Raw genomic sequence first — 25,685 nt, 5'->3', positions numbered from 1 at the left:
CCTCTGCTTTACATTCATTTCTAGGAACACCACGATGCAAAAAGCGAATGAGTGGTCGGTGTGTGTGTGGGGGGAAGCACTGAGAGGTATTCAAAAAATACTGTCAGCGTTTGAGGGCGGCAGAAACGCGTTCCCTGAGGGGAAGATACTGGATGCGTGGAAAAAAAAAAAGCCACTTTCCTAAGCGCCCCCCGGAGAGCGGGCCCGCGGCCCTCCCTCACGCGGGGAAGGGGCTCCCCCTGCCAGCAGCCCGGCGGCCGCCCGCGCTCTCCACCTTCGCCCCGGGCCACGCCGCACGTCGCTTCCCCCGTGTCCCCAAAATAACGAGCCTCTTCCCGGTCGGGGCTCCGAGGCCGCCGGTAAAAACGGCGCTGCGAGAGCCTCGCCGCCTTTCCCTCCCGCTCCTGCCCACCGCCGCCGCCGCCCGGCGGCGCCGCTCCGGCCCCCGCCTACTCGCCCGTTGCCAAGGAGCCGCCGTTGCCATGGGAGGGCGCAGGGCGCATGCGCACACTGGCGGAAGTGCCCGGATGCAGCGGGAGGCGGTGCTGCCGCCATATTTGCCCGGAGAGCGGCGAGCTGGTAGCTGCTGAGCCCCCCAGACCCATCGGTTTCCATCCGCCCCGTGCAGTCCCCGACGCCGCCCCGCCTGCAGGACATGGACGATCGGGAGGATCTCGTCTATCAGGCCAAGTTGGCTGAGCAGGCTGAGCGCTACGATGGTGAGCGCTGGTTGGGAAGGCCGTGCAAGGCCAAGGGGAGAGGGAGGGAGGGAGCGGCCACAAAATGGCGGCTGGGCGGGGGAGGGGGGGCAGGGGCGGGGGAGGGGGGCACAGACAAAATGGCGACTGGGAGCGCCCCAAGGGGCCAGTGGAGCTGGGGATGGGGGGCCTGAGCGAGCGGGCGGCCTGGGCCGGGGCGGGGCCGGTTCGGGGGGCGGTGGCGGCAGAAACCGGGAATAAAATGGCGGCCGCGAAGGGCGAGTCTCGGGGGGAGAGGGAGCCGCCCCCGCCTCGGGGCTGGGGGGGGAGGGCGCGACAAAGAGACCCCGCTGCCGCTCGTCGTGCCGCTGCCTGGCGCGGCTTGAGGCGGTTCCGCTCGGCCCAGGTCTTGCGTGCCTTCGGCCTGGGCCTCGCAGAGCCTGGCGGCGTGGGGGCCGAGCTCGGTTCACCGCAGACAACGCCCAGTGCCCTGCTCTCCGGAAGGTGGGTGCCCGGCTCTCCCAGCCCCTCGGGAGGCGACGCTGGGGAGCGGCCTGCTCTCCCTGGCGGGCAGCGGGGAAGGGGGCTGGCGCTTTTCATTCTCTTCCTTTGCTTGTGGTTGGGGGTAGTGCTGCTCTTGGCAAAGGCAGAGAAAGAGAGGGAGAGCTCTCACCCTGGAGCAATCAAGTACCTTCTTCATTACCTGAAGGAAATACAAATGCTTTCATTATATGATAGCACTTATTAGAGATTATCTTTTACTTTTTTGCCTGTGAAGTTCCTGCATTATGTCTGATGGCTTCATATCTGTTGGGAAGGGGGGAAGGAGTGGTGGGGAGGAGCTGGCTACCTTGGATGGTGTCTCTTGTCCAAAATATGTCTGCTTTGTGACTGATCCTTGAACATGTTTCTCACATGTAGTAGAAACGGCCTTTAATTTTCTTGATGATGTTATTGTCCTGGGACGGTTACTTTTGACTTAAAGACCTTATGTTTATGCATTTAAAGTGAAATAAATACTTGTGTATGTAAAAACTGTGAACATACTTATGCTTCATTTAGAGATAGGAAGACACTTCAAATACTTTGTCGTTTTCATAGTAAAAGGATGTCAACTGACAAGAACTAGGTCATGTTGTCTGAATTGGTGCTTGGAAAACTTCTGATAGCACTATTTTCAGGCATCAGAGAAATGCACGCTTGGGGGAGGAAAATAGAAACTGCGCCAAAAAAAAATTAAGACCTAAATGAGATTTATTTTTGTGACTGTTCAAGTAGGGAAATGGGGTTGAAATAAGAATGTCACTAAATGACAGCAGTTAAATAGCCTTCACACAATAACTGTAAGGCTTATGGAAAAAATGTTCCCAAAACAAGATCTCAGGGTGAGACTGAGTTGACGGGATGGGGGTGGGATGAAAGTTAGGGGGAGTAGGAAGAGATCAATTCCAGTATTGCACAGTACCTATGCAACTTCTGATGGTAACAAATTACTCGGTATTTTGTTTGTCAGTCTGTTATTGTTACCCCCAACAGTGTGGGGCGGGATAATCCATTTAAACAAAACACCGAAAGCAGCACACCGTTCCAGCAACACTCCTAGAGTTGTTTAGTTGTTCTCTTTGTTGTTAGTGTGTGGTGTGTTTTTATTTATTTATTTATTCGTTAAAGGGGAAAGGGTTCTCCACCTGGCATAGATGGATCAATGCAACCAGAAGTGTTGGCTTTGGTTTGAGTGGAAACCCAAAGTAGGATGCTTAGCTAGCATCCTAAGGAATTCACCATCTTTGGAAACCTTTTGAGGCACAACTGCCTGGTGTTTTCCTAGATCAATGGTAAATTACTCCTGTTCTTCGAAAAGTAATCAGACCCTACACCATTGTAGAGATTTGCAATGCCAAACAAACGGACTTCCTGTCAACCAGGAAAAATAAGTTGGTAGGGATTGAGTTTTTGCAGCATTTCCCTCTGTATGCTTTCTTAAAACACTATCATGAATGTTTGCTAAACAGGATGGCTAGACTAAAATGTAGAAGATGCCTCATTATATATAATTTCTGAATGGTAAGGAGACTGCTGTCATGTCTGTCTTGATCCTGCCCTGGAAGACTATATATTGTAAATACTGTTCAGCATACGTTCTGTGTTCCTCTTCAGCTGAAACAGTTAAAAATATTAGTCTAATTTGTGTGTGTGTGTGTGTGTGTGTATATATATATATATATATATATATATATATATATATACAATGTAAATCTGAAATGCAGTAGTTATGCAAAGATCATGGTTGAGATTGCTAAATAATTGTGTGAGCAAAATTATTTGGGGAAGCTATATTGAAAGCATAGGTTAATCTTAATTTTGTTCTTTATTTTGGTGATCTTTGAGACAAGTGACCATAAAGTCACACTTGCTAATTGGAATATATAAAATCCTGTGATGGTAAGTACTGTCTACAAATATATAGGAATATGAATCTGTAATACAGGTTGGATGTACTTGTGGAATGACAGATGTTTTTCATTAATCCTAGGAGCACATTGAATTATCTTCCTGTCTTTTCTCTCCTGGAGACTTTAAAGTGGTGTGTGTGTTTTTTTTTTTTTTTTTTTTTTTTTTTTTTTTTTTTTAATATATATCTATATATAATATATATGCTTCATTGCATTTACAGCAGCACTAATTGTAGACATCCAGCTCTCTGTGGTTCCTTTTGAGGTGCTTCTTCAATGCACTTAAATTTGTGAAGTCTTGAAAGATGTGCCTGAGAACTGGAAGAAACCTAGTCCTGTATTTGTACTGTCATAGCATATTTCCCCAGATTTAGGACATGCGTTTCTAGGTACTTCTATGGTGTAAACAACACTTGAGGCATGGTCAGTATAGATATCAAGAGATTTGGATGTCTGACCAGCTTTGCAGATGTTTGTCCTGTTGTGACAAATCACAAAATGCCAGGAAATTTGCTTATAATACAGAAAGCTCTGTGACAGATCTCAGGAGATGGCCTACCTGCTGTTCCTGCAAAGAATGTTTCTAATAGCTTAATATGTAAATGTAAATTTGATAATCTGTATTGAAAATCTGTTATTTTTGAGAATATTTGGAATAAGAAAATTGTGTTGATATGTGAAATAAAGTAACTTATTTGACTTTTTGTCTGTCATAGGTATGTATGTGTATGTGTTCTTGTACTGTTGAATGTTGAAACTGTTTTGGGGTGTAGGGAAAAGGGATTTTTTTATTTGTTTTGATTTTTCGTTTATTTTCCCTTGTGGAAGCTAGGTAACATCTCTCATCCAATCAGATGAGAAACATGCTATGACATGAGGTAGTCTGTGAGTGGATACTCAGGACAGAATTTTTGTATGATAGGTCTTAAAGTCTATAACTTAAACTTTACATAAGGTATAATTTTGGTGAGGTGATGCTTCCTCCTGCCCCAAAATCAGACAAAAGGTCAAGTCCTAGCTGGGAAGAAAATGTGCTTTGTTGGGAGCTCCAAGTCAGGAGACCTGTCAGACAGTTGTTAACTGCTGCCTCCTATGTAGTTAAAAGGTGCCTATCAGGAAAATGTCTTTACTACAGAGGAAGTGAAGTGTGTAGCAGTTAAATGAATCCAAGAGTTGAGTATGTTTAGAAGATAACAGATCTAGAAATTACAGCTCAATCACTGATCTGCAGTGATTCTACATCACAAATGAGCATTTAAGCTGCATATTGGTTTCAGTTTGCAGAGGACCTATCTCCTTCAACAAATGGTCTTGAGGCTTTTTCTGCATTAATGGTTAATAGTGAAACCTGTCAGTCAGAGGTCTTACTGCTCTGGTTATACTGAGTATGACTGCTGTCTTTGTCTCTAAACTAAGTACATATGAAAAGACAGAAAAAATCTCATTTCTTTAACGAAAATAGCATGGCCAGGACTGTGTTTGAGGAATAGGGTTATGGCTGTTCATTTTCTTGGAGCGTAAAAATCAGCTCCTGATTCTGAGGAAGGACCTTGTTCTGTAACTAGTTTCTTGAGTACCAGACTAAGCAAAGGAGGTGCACTGAATCATGTAAGGTTAGAGATTCCCTGCAAGGAGTCCAAAAATGGAGTTGGTGTCCAGTATGTTATTTGAGTACTTGTATTTGAAACTCATTTAATAGCAGGACTCAAAGCATAGAAATGTATGGTGAGATTTGTTCCTTAGCTTTGCCTGTATCTACTTTCAAGGTAAAATTGTTAAAAATACTGGAGAAATCTCCTATTACTTAAGACATCTTCACAGCTTGAAGAGATGGTAGAAATGGCCTAGAAATCACGATCTTGTTGCAAGAAATACTTGTGATGCTCTGTAGGATTGTGCAGAAAATAGCACTGTTGCATAGATAATTTGGCCTTAATCTGTCTGTTTCTCTGACCATACAAAAAGTACAAATACGCTTTATAGGACTGTATGTTGCAGAGTTGTATCAAATGTTGGAAGTGTAAGGGCTGTGCTGGCAGTTACAAGCCTTGTTCAGGGAACAACAGTATGGCCTGCTGCTTCTCCACAAAATTATTTTCTTAGCTACTATGCAGAAAGGGATGCTTTTAAGTAGTTTTTCTGTTTATGTTTTTGGTTGCCTTAACTTCTGGAAGTCCAGTTGTCTGGTTCTTCCATGCTCTTTTGAATAACTTACATGTTATGGTAAGCAAACACCATGGAGGGATCAAGACAGAGGATTATTAATGTCTAGTACCTTAGTAGTTACACCCAAGTTTCAAATGTCTGAAATAGTTTACTTGTGGTACTGAAAGCATATGAAGAGCTGAGGAAAAAACACAAAAGCTGTATAATACGCATGAATAAATGTTCACTGTAGTTTTTAAAAGGTAAAGGTGCAGTGCTGCAAGGTGGAGTGACCTGGTATGACAGCTCACTGCTGTTGTAAGAAGGATGGCCCCTCTTCCCTTTGTGTCTCATGCTTGTTTGAGTCTTAGTTCAGTCCTTAAAATGAGTTCAGTTCTCTAAATTATAAACAAAACTTTTTGTTTCAGAGTACGTTTTTTTCTATTTTAGTTGTTTTCTAGGCACATGCCCTGAATTAGCCAATTGAAGAGGAAAAAGAAACATGGAGGCAGCATGAGACAGTCCATAGGGACAGAAGGGAAAGGCACAAGACACTAATTTTACTTGTGCCAGGGCTCCCCACCACCATCCCCAATCCAAGAGAAGAGAAAAACCTAATGTTGGCAGTGTAATAGCAATGCATTTAGAACAAAAATTTCTAATGGATGGAAAGAAGAGATCTTGTCTTGAATTTGGTGCTAATCACTGTAGTAAATAGGATGGTGCTCACTGACCAGATGGAAACCTGCAGATCTGGGGAGAACAGTCTATGGTCAGTAAATCATAATGTCCATACCCATCACTTTATGAAGAAGTACAGAGAAGCAGATTTTCCTCACTTTTTTTTTTTTTTTTGAGGTTCTTCAACTCTTTTGGTCCTTGTCATTACTGCTTTTAGCAGTTTGCTGTTACTGCTGAGTTACTACTTATTTGATTTTTTTTTTTGATCACTTACGAATGCTAGCATGCTTCCCAGCACAGATGCCTGTGGAATTCCACTAGTGATTGCCCTTCATTCTGAAAGCTGAGCCTATATTCATATTCTGTTTCCTGTCTTTCAGCCAAGTGTTTATCCTTGTGAGGATTTCCTTCCTATCCTATGGCAGTTGAGTTCCTTAAAGAACCTTTGGTGAGGGACCTTCCCAAATGCCTTTGGGAAATCCAGGTAGATTATATCGATCATGTCTTCGTTGTCCATATGCTTGACTCACTTGAAGTATCACAATAGACTTGTGAGACATTTTTTGTCTTTATAAAAAGCCATGTTCCACAGTATTGTATCTGTGCATATACTCAGTCATTCTGTTCTTTAAAATAGTTCTTGTTAACTTGACCAGTTGCAAGTGTTAGGTTCATGAGTCTTCAGTTCCCTTTGGAACTCTTCTTAAAAACTGAAAATGTTAGTTGCTTTGTGGTCACCTCCTGTACTAAAGCCTTAAATGAGAAAGTATGCACGAGAGTTTAGGATCAGATATTTTGAGTTTTTGTATCTTGTTACTGATCTTTTTTTGTTAAATCCGTGACCAGGACCACTTCTGCATCCTCTGTGAATAGTGGTTACAGTGCAAGGTCTTCGCCCATGGTGAACATGAATGCAGAAAACTTGTTTTTTCTTATCTGTCCTTTTTATACCTAGATTGTACTGCATACTCTTTTGCAGCTCTTTGCTCCAGAGATGATCACAATCAGGTACTGAACACCAGCTTAGAAGGAGGAAGATCTTAGCCTGCTGTATTCCCCTTATATAAAGTTAATAGAAAGGATTAAACTTCAAACACAACTTTAGCTTTCCAAAAAAGGGTGTGCTTCTGCTATAACTAATTTAATAGTATTTAATCATGCTACCTTCTGGGTTTTCCTGAGGCTGTAGCCATATGGTATGGTACCATCAATTCATCCCCATTCCACCTGTACTCTTCTAGCTCCTATTTTTTTGTTCTGTAATAAGCTTTCTTGCTTAGTTCCTCTTTCAGACATTAAGCACAGTAGTAGTAGATATTCTAGCTGTTGCTTTTCCTGCAGTTATGTTCAACCAAAGCGTGCTGTGGCTAGAGTTACTCCAGTGGTGAGGTTGAAGCAGGTCTGATGTAGCCCTAAGTAAGATTAGGAGTAGGCTGTGTAACTAGATGCTTCATGAAAGTATTCTTTGAGTCAGTCACCCCCTCCCCCCCCGACACTGTAGCATCATACCTACCATGAGATTTAATCACTATGTTACTGTAACCAGAATTTCCAATACTGCTATGCCCTAATGGTGTCTCTTAGTGTAATTGGCCATTCTTTTGGCCAAGTGTAGTATTAAAGTTGTAATAGAAAAATCTGACTCTGCAACTTCAGTCATAATGAGTAGCATAAACTTTGACAAAACAGATTTGATACTAATGTTATTTGATATACAGTGCTGCTTCTATGGTATTGTCTACTGTTTCTTACTTTTTTTTATCCTCTATTGTGAAGACCTGTTATTTTTTTCACCAGATTCTCTGTTGACAGTTTCCCTATTTGCTTATAGAGGCACATTGCAGTTCCTCCGAGTTGTTTGGATTTCTGGAGTTTGGGGAGCAGCAAATGTATCACTCCTCGAGCTCCTTGTATTTATGTGGTAAAGAGGTATTATGCTGTGACCTTACCAGTTTAGTGATCAGCTGTGCCCTACTCTTGCACAGATTCTGTGAGTTGGCTCTTAGATGCTTATCAGCTGTGTCCTTCTCAACCTTGTAAACTTCCTATCACTTGTTAGCTTAAAGTAAACTAATTTTTATGACTTTGGTGCAAGTCCATTACAATTTAAATGATACTTTTATCTTCAATGTTGTCTTATTCCCCAACCATACATTCAAGGGACTGCTTTTTTTCTTGAAAAATTGGTGCCCCTTTGTTCTTGTGAAAGCTTCATCAATTGGCGGACTCCTATACCTATGTATTTCACTCCTTTTAAAATAGAAAACTGCTCAGTACACTTCAGGGATTACCTAGTTACATTGCAATTTACAGGGATATCAAACTTGGTGACTCTAGGACTTAAAGGCATAGTCTGTCTTTCGTATTAAATAATACCAGCTTGTGTGCTAAAAATCCTTTGTAGGTAGCACTCAGTGTAATGGCACCCACTATCCAAGTGCTTTGTGCTTTACAAGCTGTGCATCCTGCTCTTGCTCCACGCTGACTGGAGCTCAGTCAGCAATGTTGATCTGTAATGAGAGGAGATGGGCATCTTAATCAGAGTAGTAGAATGCAGGAACTAATGCCTGTGCCCTTTGTGGATCAAGAGTGTTGCCATAAGGTATGACAGTTTTGGTCTGTTAAATGCTTCTCTTCTCCTCCATAAGAATATGTAAATTATAGTACCTCGTCAGACCAAACATCCATTTAATGTGGTATGCCTTTAAAACAGCCAACAGGAAATATCTAGAGAAGAATATAAATTAGAGCAAGTGTGTAGTTCTCCAGAACATTCTCCAGTCCTTCCACAATTTAAACTTTGGGGATTTCCTGTTCTGATGATGGTATGATCTGACTGTGCCATAATATGGTGATAGCCATAAACAACTGAAAGGCTGAAATGTAACCATTTAATTATAGTCTGTCTTTTTAAATCTGTGTAACGTGGCTTTTCTATAATGCAGTCAAGTGTCTATGGATTGTTTATGCAAGAGTTGTCATTACTGCAGTAATCCTTCTTACTGAAAGATAATGTCAGACTTGGTTTTGTCATGAATGGTCTCCAAGCTTTTTGTCTTGTGGAACCTTCCGGAGAGGTAAACCTGCACTCTGTTAAATACTTGCTCTGTTTGCAGACATGTATATAACTTTTTTTTTTTTTATTGAGGAAGATAAGAGTATTTCATTCTCTTCCTGTTGCATTGCCTGAGTTTTTAATACTATTCACCAGGCTTAAACTTTCAGGGCAAGATTATGGCTTTGCTGTAGAATACCAAGCTATATGATAATTATGCCCCGAAGTCCCATTGAAATACCAGTGCAGATTTTCTTGTATCTTCAGTAGAATTGGGCTCTCTACTAAACGAGAAACCTCTTTATTTGATGGGTTCATGGATAGACTGGTAAATCTTCCTTCTTCAGGCAAGACATTTGTTCAAGATCAGAACGGGGGATACACACATTCTAATACATGTTTATGTATCTAAGTAGTAACAAGATTAACTCTTTTTGAAGAGAGACCTTTCAGTCCCTTTCATCAGTCTGTTTTAGAGAAATGATGTGCCTAGTAGAAAGAGTTGGTGAGACTTGAGTGGTTTGCACCCTAGTGCAGATAAATTCTTTTTTTCCTTTCCCCCCCCCCCTTTTTTTTGCCATCATCTTAAATTTGGTGGCTTCTACTTGGCATAGAGCATATTTGGCTTTCTGTCAGCTCATGGGATAAGAGATTAGGGGTGACAAGACCTATTTTTTTCCTGGTACTAGTTCTCAGCAGTTGACCCTCTTTTTTTGAGGTGGGGGGGGGAGTTGTTTCTGTGGTAGTGGTTCTAGAATATGGTAGCTGATGACCTTTGCAGAAGATCTGTGAGAGGCAACAAGCCTAATACATATGCGACAGAGGCTCTGTCTCTTGGTAAATCTAGGTCGTAGGCATGCCTTTGTAAAAGCTATCAGTAGTCTTAAATTGGATTTGTCCCCCAGTACGCAAAGATACTGGATCTCTCTTTCAGGGGCTTATAGGTGTTTAGGCTAACCATGGATAAAATCCCTTTGAAGTTAGGCAACTGATTAAAGTTGCAGTGTTGTGCTTGACTGTGCTCTGAGGGTCAGATACTTGTTTACAGGGAACAGCAGACCTGTTTTTGTGTAGCTTTTTTTAATCTTCATGTTAAGTGAGCCTGCTTCCAGGGAAGAAATGGAAAGATCTAGGGTACAGTTGGTAGATGCTGCACTTCCTTCTGCTGCCCCCAGATGTTGCAGTTCTGTGATACAGGTGAGCAAATCTTGGAAACGGTTACATGTTTCATATCTCCAGGATTCTGGAATAGGTTGTTATGTACCACAGTGTGATGTATATGCATCACATTGGTTGTTTCATAACCAGCTGAATAGGAACAGTCTTTTACTTCATCAAGAGGCAGATTTTGTATAGAAGTGTTTTAGTACATCACTTTGTGTGACTGAAAAGCTCTGTAGTTTATCCCAAATGGTAAAGCACAAAAGAACGTGAATTCTCGTTTTAAGAAAGCCCAGATCTTGTGTAGTGTTTTGCTGGATGACTGTCAAACGTTGCCAGGAGGGCAGAAGGTTACTAGTGTATTGAAGTACACTGTGTCTTACCTGATTACATTTCTCTGGAATTGACAATTTTCTTGTGTTACTTGTGTTCCTCTTTTTTCACAACTTCAGAAAAGAAGTCTGATGGAACAGAGCTAATGTGGTCTTGGTAATTAGGCTTGCCATATAACTAAAATCATACCTGCTTATTTAAAGCATAGTGGTCATACTGGGTCGGACCAAAGATCTTGGGACTGATGATGGATGCTTAGGAGTGAGTATCATAGATGAACAGGTTGATGTGACTACCCTCCTTTTTCTTGTACTCTAACCAGTCTGTATTTCCCTAGAAGATAAGTTCTTGATCCAGTCCAACTAGATCAGAGGGATGGCTGTGCATTTCCAAGTACAGACTAATTTCTTAAACTGAAGTTACAGTACAGTTTCAGTACTCTTACCTGATGGCAGTTAAATACTAAGCTTAAAGGCAAGCCATATGTTTCTTGCTGACTCTTGGTAAAGATACCTTAGTTGCATAGACTGTAAATTTCAATTCCTGTTTGTCACTTTTGTTCACAGGACTGAACACTGCAAAGCAGTGCATCTCGGATTTAGGTCTGCTGTTTAAGAAACTTCAGAATACAGGATGACTAAACTTGCACAATTTTTTAAAACTACAGCTTGGAAATAATTTCTTTGAATAGATGATAGGATTATCCTGTAGGAAATAACACATAGCAGTCATTATTTAAGTCGCATGTTATATCATTCCCCCCTTTCTGATAGGGAATCAAGCCGTTCTAAAATTTTGGCTTATACATGTGGAGACATGCTGGAGACTGATAACATTCTTCCTTTCAGGGAAAAAGATTGAGCCTACAGTTCCCATTGCTGAGACAGCTCATGCCTGCTGTGGTTGTAAGTTTTGGCACCCTAGGATAAAATAGACTATTAAGCTTCATTTTTGTATTGCTTGTGCTGCCATGATGCAGTAGAATATAATGCAAGGAGATAAAATAGTGGGGAAGGGGTGACAAGTGGACAAGCTGAACTTTAATAGGAGAATAAAGGAAATAAACCACAGGAGAGTAAAGGATCACATTAGGAGACATGGCCAGATTGTGCTACCATGCTCTTGACAGAAACTAAAATAGAGTTTTCTAGAGTCCCTCCGCCTGCCAGATGGCTGAGAGACACTTGGCCTGAGGAGTAGATGGGTAGTTGGGGCTTAGGAAATAAAGGCTATTAATGAAGGAGACTGACAGTGGGATTGTCATCTGCTGTAGGAATTGGAAGGCCAGTGGTGAAGGAATCAAAATACTGTGAGGCTGGAGAAAAGCCACAGTTCCCATATGTCTCATACTAGCCTCTTGCTTAGGATATATGTTATCATTTTGGCTTTTATTTTCCTGATATGTAACAGGCAACCATAATATGATTACTTAATGAAGGGATTATAACCTTCCTTAAGTAGTTAAGGCTTTTGCTTCCACTTGAGTATTGGAATGCTATATTTAGTAATCTTTCTTGTTTTTCATTTTTTTTTCAGGTTTAGAAGTCTCTTTTTTTTTCAAATGGTTTGAACTATAAATATACTTTTAATTTGTGTCTTATTTTTTCACTGCAAACAGCTGCTTGGCAGGGGTGGTCATGATTACTCTGGTTACCCTCAGTATGACTTTTCTGTTGCTTCTTCAAGCAGTTCATTTCTTTTGGTGGTTTCCTCTTGGAACTTTGACTTGCTTCCCTGATCAAAGTACTAGTAGTTACCTACATCCATTCAAATCTATTTTTTTTAATTAGCTATCATAATGCATTGTATTCCAGCTGACAATTCAGTGGTGTGTTCTGTAATTCTTCAGTTTGTCTTTACTATGCTGAATGCCAGTGTATACTTGCTATGCTTTTCTTCCTAATCACTGCCTTTTCTGGAGCAGCTTGAAGAACATGCCTTCCTGTAGGATGGTACTATTAACCATTATTCACTCAGGAAAGTGAGCATTTATTGCACAAGCATTTTTTCCTGTCTTAATAAACTGTCTTTAAAGAATTTTTGAAGAAGGTTTTCATTTTCTTTGAAAGAACATCAGGTACTACTTTTGTGTAGTAGTAAAATAAATCAATGCTCATTGATTTATTTGGAACACTGAGTAAGGGATAACTGTATGAAAGGAAGAAGCAGCCTATTCTGAGAAATTAATAATAGTGTGCAGCTTCTATTGAATGGTTCAAAAGATACTTTGGCTGTGCGAATAATTGACTGTTTTCCTTCCTAGAAATGGTCGAATCAATGAAGAAAGTAGCTGGAATGGATGTGGAGTTGACAGTGGAAGAAAGAAACCTGCTTTCTGTTGCATATAAAAACGTGATTGGAGCCAGAAGAGCTTCCTGGAGAATAATAAGCAGCATCGAACAGAAAGAAGAAAACAAAGGTGGAGAAGATAAATTAAAAATGATTCGGGAATATCGGCAAATGGTAAGGTTTAATTGATGTTAGAGCGTAATGACATACGGATAAAAAGGGCTGGATCCCAGTTTTGTTATGCTTACCACAATCTGCCATGGTAGCATAGATTGTTTGCAGCATAATGGTCTTTAATAGAGTGATAATCTTGAAAGATTTCTTCCCTGTCTGGAGAAAAATGTATTTGGTGATGGGGGAGAGTGAATGTCCTTCTGTAAATGTTCAAAGTGGTAGCAACCTGTAAGAAGGAGAGAGCTTGTCTCTGTGTCTGCATATCTGCTCAGCATTTGAACTGTTCTGGAACTGTTGCCTTTCCCTACTTGCTCAAGTGTCAGGCTGTGTGTGTTCAGGAAGCCTTACTCTTTTTTTCCCCCTCTGATTTGACTTACACTGAGCAACTTTGTTCAGAAAAGTAACCATGTCAGAGAAAGTGTTTGGCTAATGAGCTGTTCCTTATTTCTAGAGAAGGTTGCTTTAGAGCATACCAATTTAGACACTTGTCACTATTACTGGATTCTCTACTATTGAATTCAAAAAACACTTTACATTTTGAAATACCAAAAGGAGAGAGATCTTTTATTGGCATAAAGATGGGCACTGTAATCAAATCATCTGCTTTCCTTGCATCTTTTCCCATATTCTTTCATTATTGTGATAGTTGGATTTCATGCACGTTGATCCTGTTTTGTTATTTTGTCTCCCAGATCAAAAATTTTGCAGAGTGCTTACTTTGTAGTAACTTCTGCTGTTGAGTGATAACGGAGAATAGTTGTTACCTAGTTAGGACTCGAGTAGTATAATTGGCAAAAGTATTAGCTCAAGCAGTTGCACATACGCTGAAATAAATGTTGAGGTAGTATGGCTTCTATGACACCATGTATCTAGTTCTTAAAACATAGATTTTTGTCTCTAGTCTGATCACTTAAACTGATAGCACTCAGGACAACCATTTAAGGTAAAGCCCTCCATGTTCTTGAGGGGAAAGTTAAGATGTCATGGTCATCCCAACTGTGAAACTTGCATGTGTTGTGACCTCTAAGGTCTTGCTATCTTCTCTGGCTTGGGGGGGGGGGTGAAATTCTTTCAAATAACTTTGTGGTAAGCCTTATCGGTCTCTGTAATTCACCTAAAACAGGGGTGGAGAAAGCTTTGGCTTTTATCAGTAAGGGCTAAAGAAGTCCTCACCTCTTAGAAGTGAGTAGTTGTTCCCCCCCTTTTAATGTGGAGGAGGCATACTCCTGTGCTCTTAAAGTTTCACTGCAGAAGTGTGTAGCAGGATTTAATCTGTCATCTGGGGATAAGTGCCTCCATATGGTTCAGATTTCCACTTTCAGAGAAGCAGACCACCTGCTACTGATGATACACCACCAAAGGCAATGATATTGCCTTGGAAATCTTGGTTCTGAGGAGTGGCACTGGACTTGTCTCTTTTTGACTCAGTGTTTCTGTTGCTCCATGGGATTGTTAGTTATGAATTTCCAGTATGCTGGCATACTTATGCAACTGGCAGAGCTCCCTACTGTTTCTTGATGGGTGTCTAAACTTTTTAACAGAATACATAAATGATAAGTATCTAATACTGCTTAATTTTTGTCTTATGCGGCATGCTTCCAGTTCTTGCTTAACGCTAGTTTTTTTGCTTAACATTTTGTGGATAGTTAGTATCTTCTGACAGAGGTCTTACAATACCAGAAAGTGGTTGTGTGTTTTTTTTTTTTTTTTTTTTTTTTTTTTTTAAGACTGGAAAAATGAGGCTTTATTCTGTGTGTCTCTGAGCAAAGAAGAAAATACAGTGCAGAACAGGCTGATGTGCAACATCTACATATACTATTTCAAAGACTATGTATAGGTCATATGGATTGCTGTGCCATGCTAGCTGTATCTTCATCCTCAAAGGAAACAGCTATCACAATTACTTCAGAGTGCATGTAAGCTTTAGGTGGAGGAATGCTGTGGAGAACTGTAATGTGTTTCCGTACTGGAGAAAGGCTACTTAAGGCTGAGTTTCCCAGGAGTTCCATATTTATCAGCTATAGCTGAAGCTATTTCCTGTCAGCAGCTACCGGGAGGAGCCTTGCTGTGAGTTAGCATCTACTCTAAGGAGAGACCTGTCAAGACAGGTTTGGAGAGGTAAGGACGTGAAGAACTTGTGCAAAGGTTTGGATGATGCTTCTCGCTTACTGTAAATGCTAAAGCAAGACATGCAGGGGAGCTATGCTCGTGTCATGCCAGGTTCTTCTGTTTCACATGGAAGTTTTGGTGCAGCCTCAGCAGAGTCCTGGTTATTTTGCTTACCTTCCATACAAATATTTCTTGGTATGGCATTTCTCAGAGTAAAGTTCAGTGCTGTCTGGAGAGTCTTTCTAGTTTTGAGAAGCACTGAAGAAAAATGCATCTCTGAGATCTTACAGGCCAAATTTGAAGTTCGGAAGGAATGGGAGAGGAATCTTTAGGAAAAAAAACCTCTCGTACCTCCCAAAGCAGTGTGGGCTTGAACAGCTATAAACTGCTGCTTGAGTTGAAGTGGAAGATGTAGCTTTTTTGAAAATAAATACTTAAGCTTTTGGTCCACATCAGTATTCATATTATGATTTCATACATGCCTTTTATTTAAAATACTTAGAAATGTTTGAACTACTAGCCAATATGACTTGAGGCAGAACTTGAGGAGTGATGATGTCAGTGTATGTCCCATACACAGAACCAGCCTGGCCCTACATAGAGCAATACCGTGCAGTGATGGAAGACACCAGGCTGTAACATTTTCCAGGATGCTTAAATGTAGTGAAATAAATACATAGCTGTGGGGGGAAATGCTGCTTGCTTGTTTCCTTTGCAGACAGGCTATTTTACTTTTCTGAGTCCTGTGGCCAGTTGGATGCACGTTAACTGCTCTTATCTGACTGCATCTCTGAATGAGAACGTGCGGTGAGGCTTTCTTTGCTTATCCTTGAGAGAATGAGATGGTGCATGTTCCAGCACGTAATGCAGTTCGCTTCCTTGCAGTAAGACCAAATCCATTCTTTAATTGCACAGGACAAATACTGATCATCTTTTTCCTGGCTTATATTTGTGGCATAGACTGAGAACATTTCTTTCTAGTGCTCTGACTTATAACCTGAGTGGTATATTCTGGTGCAGCTGCAGGGCTCTCTTCTCCTTCTGCTCTCCATAGAAATGTCAGGTTATGAATTGACATGTGCGTTTCTGTTTTTTTCTTATTAGGAGACAGTGTACAGGTTTTAACAACTTTTTTTTCTAGTTGCACCTGAGGTGCAACTGTTTTGAGGGTTACATGCAAACAAGTCAAAGACAAATACATGTTAATTTTTGTTCTCTCTTGGTTACTTTTAATAAGTTTCATTATTTAGGTCACCAGGTGGTTTTACAAAGCTTCTGTACCTGCAGAGCTAAGAACATAGTCTGGAATCTGCTTAAGCCAGGGCTACGACTAAAATAAGAGAGGCAGGCTGGATTGTGGAAGACACAACATGGATTTTGGAGCGACCTGTCTCTCCTTGCCAGTCAGAGCCTGTAGTTCGCTGTGTGGTATGCAGAATGGAAGTGCCAATAAGGCCTAAAACTATGTATTCCAAATGCTCTGAACAAGCTTAGTCTGGCTCTTGTGCTGGTTTGCTGCTTTGTAGGAGCTTAGTGAGTCACTGTCTAGAATAGGTTCTTTCTGTTTGAGAGCTCTTAGTTTTTTAATTCAATCTGTGTTAAATCTTCTCAAATTAAGTTAGGTCAGGATGTATAAATTGCTTTGGGCATCCGATGATCTGTGATAACTTGTCTGTGTGGTTGATCCTTTAAGCAAAACTGAAAAAAGGACTGTCTGAGATCAAATGGAAGTTTGTACATGTATGGTTAACAAAAGAAGATTAGAAACTGATTTAATTCTTTGCAGTTTTGCTGAAGATCTCTCTGCAAAAGAAGTCATTGAAAAAGAGGATCAAGAGGAAAGAAGTTTGCAGGAACTGGCTGCTGGCAAAGGTTTCATAGCTTTTGTAGCCCAAGAATTTATGAAGTAGACTTTTCTGAAATAAATATATTTCAGCAATTTCCTTAAGCATTTGTTAAGTAACTTAAGTGTAGAATCTAAACCTTCCTCTGAATATTAGGGCATTCTGACATGCTTTGTGTACGAATTTTGCTGTAGATTAAGTATCTAAAAGGACTACCGCAAATCTCTTAAGATACTTTGTACAAATAGATGTATGTATGTACCTGCAAGTTTAATATAAATTCTGAATCTGTAAGTTTAGATTGCTAGATGTAGTGTTTACAAACCATGCTAGCTTGGGAGCTATATAGTGATAAAGATATTACATGGCAGGAAAAATGCTCTAAGGGGGGGAGGGGAAAGGAGGGGAGGGAAGGGAGGGAATAATGGACTGATCAGGGCTGATCTTGTGATCAGAGACATGCAGTTACCTGTACGATTTCTTGTAACTGACATTGCCTTTTCTTGAAAAAACTATTTTGTAGTACATAAAAGTAGCTTGAACCAGAATAGTCTGCAGCTGTAGTTGTGAAAATCACTGTCAAATCACGAGAGAGCAGCAACAGATTGCTGTCTGCACTTAACCAATCCCTCTTACTGTGGGTGACTTGGGATGCTCCGTAGAGAATGTTCTTCCATTAACTGCAACAAGTCTGGTTTTGTTGATGTTTGTTTGGAAGACAGTTTTAAACTTTTTGGATATGCATGATTTCTTTACTTTCAGGCCTGAAACTTTAGTTTACTTAGCATCTGACCTCATAGACTTTTCCTTTTACTCCTTTACATTAGGGAAAAAATGAAGGTAATACGATGAAGTTTTCAACTTTGGCTATTAAAATCCAATAGCTGTTTTTAAAGGAAGCTTATATTTTGGTTTTCTTTGGCCACTGACCTTACTGTTAGTGTTAACAACTTCTACCTTTTCTCTCTTGTGAGCTGCTACTGTTTTTTTTTTCCATGTTTCTGAATTTTGTAGTTTCTTGAGTGAGTTTTCCTGTTGTATCTGACTATTTGGGTTGTGTGGTATGTCTTTATTCTAATTTCCCATATTTTTTTTTTCTCTTGGGAGCTTCTCTATTATAGCTTTGCTCCCCGAGTAATCAGTGGAAACTTTGTTCTGAAGATACCATTTAATACTGGGATGGAGTGAACTCTAGCTGACTCTACATTAATTAACCTTCAAAGTGTCCCCTCCACCATTACCACTTCTAGGGCCATTTTCTGGGATCAAAAATCTGAAGAATTAAGAGTTGTGAAAGTCCTGCAGTAACTGCAAGTCATACAGGAACAGCTGCATCCTGAGACAGACCTAACGTAACCTTCTAGTAAGATGTCTTCTAGGGAATTTATATTTTTCCTTTATTCAGATTTGCATTTCATCATACATGAGTCCTTGCCTTTTTTGTGTGTAGCAGCTAATTATGCAGTATCATTTTGCTTAATGTATCTGGGGAGCAGCTGAACTTGTGTTGTTTTCTTTGTCTTTCCCCTCCTTGGATTGTTAGAATTTCTCCTGTTGGACATTGAATATTTATGAAATAAGATTTTAATCTTATGTGCTAATACCCCCCCTTTTTTTTTTAAGGTTGAGACTGAACTGAAATTAATTTGTTGTGACATTCTGGATGTACTGGACAAACACCTCATTCCAGCAGCAAACACTGGCGAGTCCAAGGTTTTCTATTATAAAATGTAAGTGTCTTTTTATGAGATGAGGACATCTTGTTTGCATCTGGACTAGATAAGGTAGCAATATGTATATCTCTCTTTTCTGCCCACTCAATCCTAATTTATTTTTGAAAGAGTAATTCATTAATTTCTCTCTAGTGTCTTTTTTGAATGCAGTTGGTGGATTTAGCATCCTGTTTGACAGTGTGGGCTCAAATAGAGGGGCTTGAGAAACCAGTTTGGAGTAAGGGTAATGGGGAGACTAATACCCTGCCATCCTATACTAATACAGTAAAATAACTGAAACCAAACTTTTTTCCTACCTGGTAACTTTTAAAATTCACTTAAATACCAGGGCACTATTTTCTTGATAGTTATTCAGCTATAATGTCCTTTAAGTAAGTGAATGTATATACATTAATTTCAGGACTAAGCAATTTAAGTGGTGGTGTGGAAATAAGGGCTACTGACTTCTTACTGCTTGTTCTGTTCCTTTTTTCAGGAAGGGAGATTACCATAGGTATTTGGCTGAATTTGCTACAGGAAATGACAGGAAGGAGGCTGCAGAGAATAGCTTGGTGGCTTACAAAGCTGCTAGTGATATTGCAATGACAGAACTCCCACCAACACATCCTATCCGCTTAGGACTTGCTCTCAACTTCTCTGTATTCTACTATGAAATTCTTAATTCTCCTGATCGTGCCTGCAGGTAGGTAGTGACTGGGAAGATGGAGGAATTTTATGTAAAAACCATACAATCTAAAAATGATTGTTACTTGGGTAGTTGCTTTTCCCTAACAAAAACACTGGGCTGTTTTTTTTTTTTTTTTTTCCTGCTACTAGTTAATGTCTTTACTCTGAGATTAACTGGTCGGAAAGCTTTTGAGCTTGCATTCTTTTGAGTCTGAACACATTTGTTTATCCAGAAGTAGATCATATGTGAGAAGCAGAATAGCAGTAGTCTTGGATTGGTCAACTAATGGCAGCTTAACAGCCTGCCGTGCTAACTGTACTTACTCTGCAAAGAGGGTGAGGTTGCTGTTGGCTAAGATACAAGGTAGCAGGGGTCATGTTGCCATGCAGTTCTGTGACCTGTGAGCATGTATAGATCACAATAGCTCATCTCTCTGTAGGGATAAACCTTGCTTACATGAGCATAAAAATAAGGGTAGAAGCAAACAGTGCTTTATTCCTGTTTGCTGGTGACATGCATACTTTTTCAGGCTCTTAACAGTTTTAACTTCTACATCTTGCGGTGCAAGTGATTGACTGTTTGATAGACAAAATTCTCAAGTGCACTTGTACTGTTTTTCATAAGCACTTAAAGTGGCCAATTTTGAAAATTGGAGAGATTTAGATGATCATCTAGCACGCTTAAAAAAAAAAAAAAAAAAAAAGCCAAACTAGAAGATGGGTGTTCTGTAGTATGGGTTTAATTTGTATGCCTCTGTTTAACAGTGTACTTCTGGATCTCACTTACTCTATGCTTGTAGGTTGGCAAAAGCAGCTTTTGATGATGCTATTGCAGAACTGGATACACTGAGTGAAGAAAGCTATAAGGACTCTACACTTATCATGCAGTTGTTACGTGATAATCTGACACTATGGACTTCAGACATGCAGGGTGATGGTAAGTAAACTACTGTACCCTGCCCCCTCTCCCCCCCCCCCCCCCAAAAAAAAAGGGGGGGGGGAGGAAAGAAAATGTAGACTGGCCTGGTGTTTTACTACTGTCTGTTTTTCTTTAACAATTGATCTTCCAGAATTTCTGTCCTTTCTTAACACTGGGTAAGTTGGTAGCAGTGACACCAGTTTCTTTTGAGAGGCCTCTTCAACCCTTAACTTAAAGGGAGAAGATGTGGAATTACTGAAAATCCCCTCTCCCCTTTTTTTAAGGAAGAATGTATGATTTCATTGGTGACTATTTAAAAGGAGTGACTCTTCATTTAATTCATTGTCTTCTGTGAGGTTTGTGATACCTGCATTATGGTTGTCATTCCAACCCGATGTGAACTTCCAGTGCAGGAGGAAGTGCTTGCAGCTTCCTTTTTTGAGGTCACGCTTAATGTTTCCGTTGGCATTTCAATGGCAGATGATTTTCTGCTGTCATGTTAATTACTTCACTTTATAGCACTTTACGTAACTTTTAGTGCTCCTAGGAAGCATTGAATGTGAAGAGAAGAGGAAAAGGGAAAGAATCTTGTGAAATACTTTGTTAATGTTACTGTTTGTGGGAATCTAAATTGCTATTTAGGGCATTAGAAGTATCTTTTGTGATTGTGTGGTGTTTTATTTTTATACTTCCAATGAGTGACTCTTGAAGCAGAGTATTGCCTGAGCAAATGCTGAATGTGTCCTCTGGCACTGTATCTGTGGATGGGACATTGATTGCTTCTGTTTACTGACATATGATAGTTACTTAAAAGGCGTATTTTTTGGCATTCTAGATGAACTTTACTTTTCTTCTTACCCTTTCAGGGACATTGTTGAGTATAAATTTTCTTTGCCATTTAGTTTTCTGCATTTATGCCTTGATATGTTTTACTGGCTACTAATATAAGTGAATTACTCTTTCTCTGGAAAGGTTCAGCTCGTACTTCTGCAGAAGTAAAACTCTGGAGAGACTGGCTGGCTTTGTTTTATAACTTGTAGAAAACGCTTCAATCCTGTTTAGAGTACACTTAGGTTCATACATATTCACAAAGGCTTGAAACAACATTCAGCTTGATTTCATTTAAATCATTTCTAAAGAAATGAGTGTCTCTAGATGTTTTTGTAATACAAGCTATTACTTGAACATTTATGTAACATTGCTCTGCAGTACTTTATTGATGTAGTCTCCCATTTGAAAGCAATTGTAGAATCTTTCTTTTTTCATACTGACTCTGTTATTATGTGGTTAGTGAGGATCAATGAATTTGTAATATTTTTACTTGCCTGCCTTCTAGCTCTTGGAGTAGATAATCAGTATTGAGTGTTGCAGTTCACGTTTTATCCCTGTTTCTGTGGATTTTGTCACTCCCGTGAATTGGAAGAAACTGTGTTCTGGGCCTTGGCTTCTACTCTACCCTGCATCCAGATGCAAAGTTTCTTGCAAGAGACTGCTGCTTTTGTAGATGTAATTTTACAAAAGGCACACAAGCTCATATAGTTATCTTTTTGCTCATATAGCCTATGCATTTGGATCAGTGCAGACACTGTTCTAAATACTACAGGTATTGTTAGATGCATTCCTTGCTGCAGTTGGGCACTGGAAAAAAAATCTTTGTCTAATTCCTACAGTTGAAATGCATGACTACTTTTTTTTTTTTTTTTTTTTTTAATGGACCCAAATCTACACTGTGAGAACATAAGGTTATCCATGTCAGTGAAGTAACAAGGCTGGCTTGTTATTGTCAGATACCAGTGCATTAGAACATCTTCCAAAAGCTGTCTTTATTTGAATGTAAGCTAACATGTCTTGTATATCCTGTAGAAGTTCAAGTTCAGATCTTAAAGAGATAAATATAGAGCTTCTGTTATTACATTCAAATTTGTTTTTTCATTACTGGTTTTGTAGCATAGTAAGTGAACACTTTTATTCTGCCTGAAATAGTTCAGATTAGTCTACTTGCTGTTTAGGACGCTTGCCATGAAAATAACTGTTAAAGCTTAAAAAAAACAAACTACAGAACTATTTAAATTTATGTTGCAGGGTTTGTCCACAAAGAATGTGGTGTTAATGTTTACACACAAGCATAAAGTTCTGTTTCCTTCCTTTTATTCATAACTGGCTAATATGTTGACTTAGTATAGCTAAAACTTGTACTTTCAGAACTCCACAATATTTCTAAAATGAGGTAGAGTCTCCGAAGATCTCTGAAAGTTAATGTTAGTTGTGATATTCAGAAACATGGTCATAATTACTAGAGTCTTAAGAAGAGATTCAAAACCAGCTCATTCTTTAGCATAAAGCTTTTGTCTGTCAAATTTCACTTGTGTAGGTTTTAGGGAGTGACTTTCCTAAATCAGGTGTTACTGAGCTGCCACATTTCTCCATCTCATTTATTGTATCTTTTAACCATATCATAGAGGAGCTGTTGAGTTAATTTTCACGCTTGTAATGTCGTCTGCATATGATTCCTGTTTTCCCCTTCTTTCCTGCTGTATAGATTCCTAAAGGAAAGTCCAACTGTTCATTTCCTAAATACTCTACTTTGTAAGTCCTTGTCATGGCTCAATGAACTTTTCAGCATCAGTTTTCTTCTGATCACTAATCATGCTTGCCTCTATCACTATCTTGCTGCTGATAAACTGCTTGTGTCTTTGACTCCATTCCAGGGCTAAGCAATATTCTACCTACCAGTTTGTGACCTGTCACTTCTACCCAGGTCGAAATAAGGATAAATGAGATTGAAAGTAACTTAAACATTTAATAATTGAGCTGCATACCTGGATGGATATTAAGAATATTTGGGCATGAAAAGTACTTTCACTATGGCCTGTTATAGGAGTATTTGCTTAAGTGCGTTGGCTAGAGCATGCTCAGATCTTATTTTAATCATCTTCCTGGGTTAGGGCCTCTGCTTTCTTCTCTTAAATAATTTATGTAATTTTAAACCTTAATTTTGCTGTTGTTGAATGTCAGATGTTTTGTGTTCCTAGGCCACCTCTTCCAAAATCTGCCTTGCATTGTATCTGGTGATAATGCTGAATCTGGACATGCTCTGAGCAGGCATTCTGATTATATGCTGAAAGCCATTGGTCTCATTTGATTGGATTTTATTGCAAACTAATTTGTTTGAATGGATAGTTTCTTTTGTTTATTGCCCTTAAGGCAATATTGTCTCACATGGTTAAGGATAATTGTGAAGAAAATATTCTTCAGCTTCTCTTATCGATTAACTCAATCTTGCATGTGTCATGGCACTAGCTGAGGTATGTTCAAATTTCCTGTTTTGGTAGAAAGCTGGCAGAGACAAGTACAGAAGGTATTGCATGTGTCTGTCTAGGAGTAACTGAAGTAAAACTGAGTATTTTTTACAAGAGTCTTAATGAATAAACTTTTTCACTGCATGTTGCAGCCTGGTGGAATAACTCAAAACTGATTGGCTGGCCATCTTCTGAGAAATAAACTCCCACAAAATACTCTCCTTTAGTAGCCTCAAGTCTAGGATTTCTTGTCATGTTGAATTTGTGAAGTATGGAAGCTTATTCATACCTGTTTTGGTAACTTAAATAATACACACCATCAGAGTCATTTTCTAAAATTGATTGTAGCATTTTACTGTTCTTGAGACTAAGAGGACTTGGGCAGGAAAAAATGTTTAATTCTGAAAATTTGTATTGGTCTTAGTGCTATAGTTAGTACACAGATGTTCTTAGCTGTCTCTGTGTAGTAGAAATTAGGTTATTGGAAAGGTATGTTCTAATTTAAGGATGTCGATACACAGCCGTTCTGATAACTTTGTCTTGGCTGTTCATCTTTGATTTGATCACATGCACAGTTTCACTTTTCAGCAGTGTTGGTTCGTTTGTCCTTATGACAGAGTACATGTTCTAGTAGCCTGTGCTATAATTGTTTTGTATGAAACACAACAGGTTGATTACAAGGCTAAATTTCTGTGGAAAGGCTTCAATTCAGAACTGGTTATGTCATGAGTGTGTGCGTGTGTGCTGTTCATGCAAGTGTGTATGTGTGTACAATTGCATGAAACTGTTAATCTTCAGGTGCTTGTTAGGCTATTCTGCTGATCTCGTTTTAAAATTAATTTCTTCCTTCCTTTTAAAAACTCTCATAGGTGAAGAACAGAATAAAGAAGCGCTGCAGGATGTGGAAGATGAAAACCAGTGAGACACAAAGGCCAACAAGAGAACCCATCTCTGACCACCCTTCCCCTTCCCCACAAAAACCCTCAGTGTCACTCTGAGAACCACCAAATCTGACTTTTACATTGGGTCTCAGAATTTAGGTTCCTGCCCTGTTGGGTTTCTTTATTTTTATTTTTTTTTACACAGTTTAAAAGTTCTTAAAGGCAAGAGTGAATTTCTGTGGATTTTACTGGTGCCAGCTTTTAGGTTAAGACACTAACAGGACTTTGTAAAGGCTCTTTCAGCATTACTGTATTGTCTTGCCAGATGTGGCGATATTACCATTAAAAGTGAATGTTACATCTGAAGCCCGGTAGACTTGTAGGGGAGATCAGTTACCGCACAGTAGTGTGTATGTGGTGGCATTTTTCTTTTTTTATAACTGTTTAAACTGAATTTTATACCAGTGTTTAAACTTAATTGGGTGTTTAGTTTGAAGTTACAGGTTGCATTGGGACACATTGTAGTGGTTTTACTGTAAAGTTTCCAAACTGCTGAAATGTTGCTGAAAAACATGGTGCTGGTAACAGTTCAACAATCCGTGGCTGCTCATTCTTGCCTACTCTTTACTTTTCCTCAAAGCAGGTTAGCATTGAAGGTGGCATTGATAAGCCTGCATGCGTGTTCAATATTTTTCTTTTTCCCTCCCCCTTCCCCATCTCCCTTCGCTCGCTCAACCTCTTTTGTTCAGTATGTGTAACTTGAAGCTAATTTGTACTACTGGATATCTGACTGGAGCCACAGATACAGAATCTGTATTGTTCTTACTGAAACACAGCATGGAATTAACATTAAACTTAAATAAAACAAACCTAAATTAAAAATGCCAAATATTACTATGACTTTCTTTTATATTGTAATTATTCCTGCTTGAAATAATTAATCCTCTGTTGCTTTGGAGAGAGAAAGAATAGCAGCATTGTTCTTCCTACATGAGATAAAGTAGGATTCAAGTCTTATGTATGAATAGAACAGACATGAAATCAACTTCCAGGAAGGCAGCTTATTTCCTATCAAGAGGAGGAGCAAGTTCTTCCACACAGTTTGTTCAGTCTTTCACCTCTCTGTGTGGTCAAAAAGCTGTGATGTGCTTGATGCCTTCCTCCCACTTGCCCCTACAGGACAAGTGCATTCTCATCCAGTCCAGTTACTTGGGTGGAGAGAAGAGAAACATCTTAATGTCTGCT

General features: G+C 39.7%; 1 protein-coding gene across 2 annotated transcripts; it reads left to right on the top strand.

Moving 5' to 3' along the window:
- The first annotated feature begins 524 nt into the window (after positions 1-524).
- On the top strand, positions 525-25,329 carry YWHAE (tyrosine 3-monooxygenase/tryptophan 5-monooxygenase activation protein epsilon). 2 transcript variants are annotated; one of them, XM_062592447.1, is made up of 7 exons: positions 525-719; positions 12,790-12,989; positions 18,566-18,672; positions 19,151-19,357; positions 20,142-20,278; positions 22,800-22,846; positions 24,429-25,329. In XM_062592447.1, the coding sequence occupies exons 1-6, from the start codon at positions 656-658 to the stop codon at positions 22,805-22,807; spliced, it is 723 nt and encodes a 240-aa protein (XP_062448431.1). In that variant the 5' UTR covers positions 525-655; the 3' UTR covers positions 22,808-22,846; positions 24,429-25,329. The 2 variants fall into 2 exon arrangements, with proteins under 2 accessions (XP_062448431.1, XP_062448430.1); XM_062592446.1 differs by lacking the exon at positions 22,800-22,846 and having other exon boundaries at positions 527-719.
- The last annotated feature ends 356 nt before the right edge of the window (positions 25,330-25,685 follow it).

This window comes from Rhea pennata, chromosome 20 (assembly GCF_028389875.1).
Source record: "Rhea pennata isolate bPtePen1 chromosome 20, bPtePen1.pri, whole genome shotgun sequence".
In the NCBI taxonomy this organism is placed as follows: Eukaryota; Metazoa; Chordata; class Aves; order Rheiformes; family Rheidae; genus Rhea; species Rhea pennata.
This window is presented reverse-complemented; position numbering and strand designations above follow the sequence as displayed.

Bases quoted from the DNA above. Each gene is read 5' to 3' on its own strand.
- YWHAE (XM_062592446.1), top strand. From the start codon at position 656: ATGGACGATCGGGAGGATCTCGTCTATCAGGCCAAGTTGGCTGAGCAG. The intron at 12,990-18,565 runs GTAAGGTTTAAT...TTTTTTTTTAAG, and splicing joins TTCGGGAATATCGGCAAATG to GTTGAGACTGAACTGAAATT. The intron at 20,279-24,428 runs GTAAGTAAACTA...AAACTCTCATAG, and splicing joins TTCAGACATGCAGGGTGATG to GTGAAGAACAGAATAAAGAA.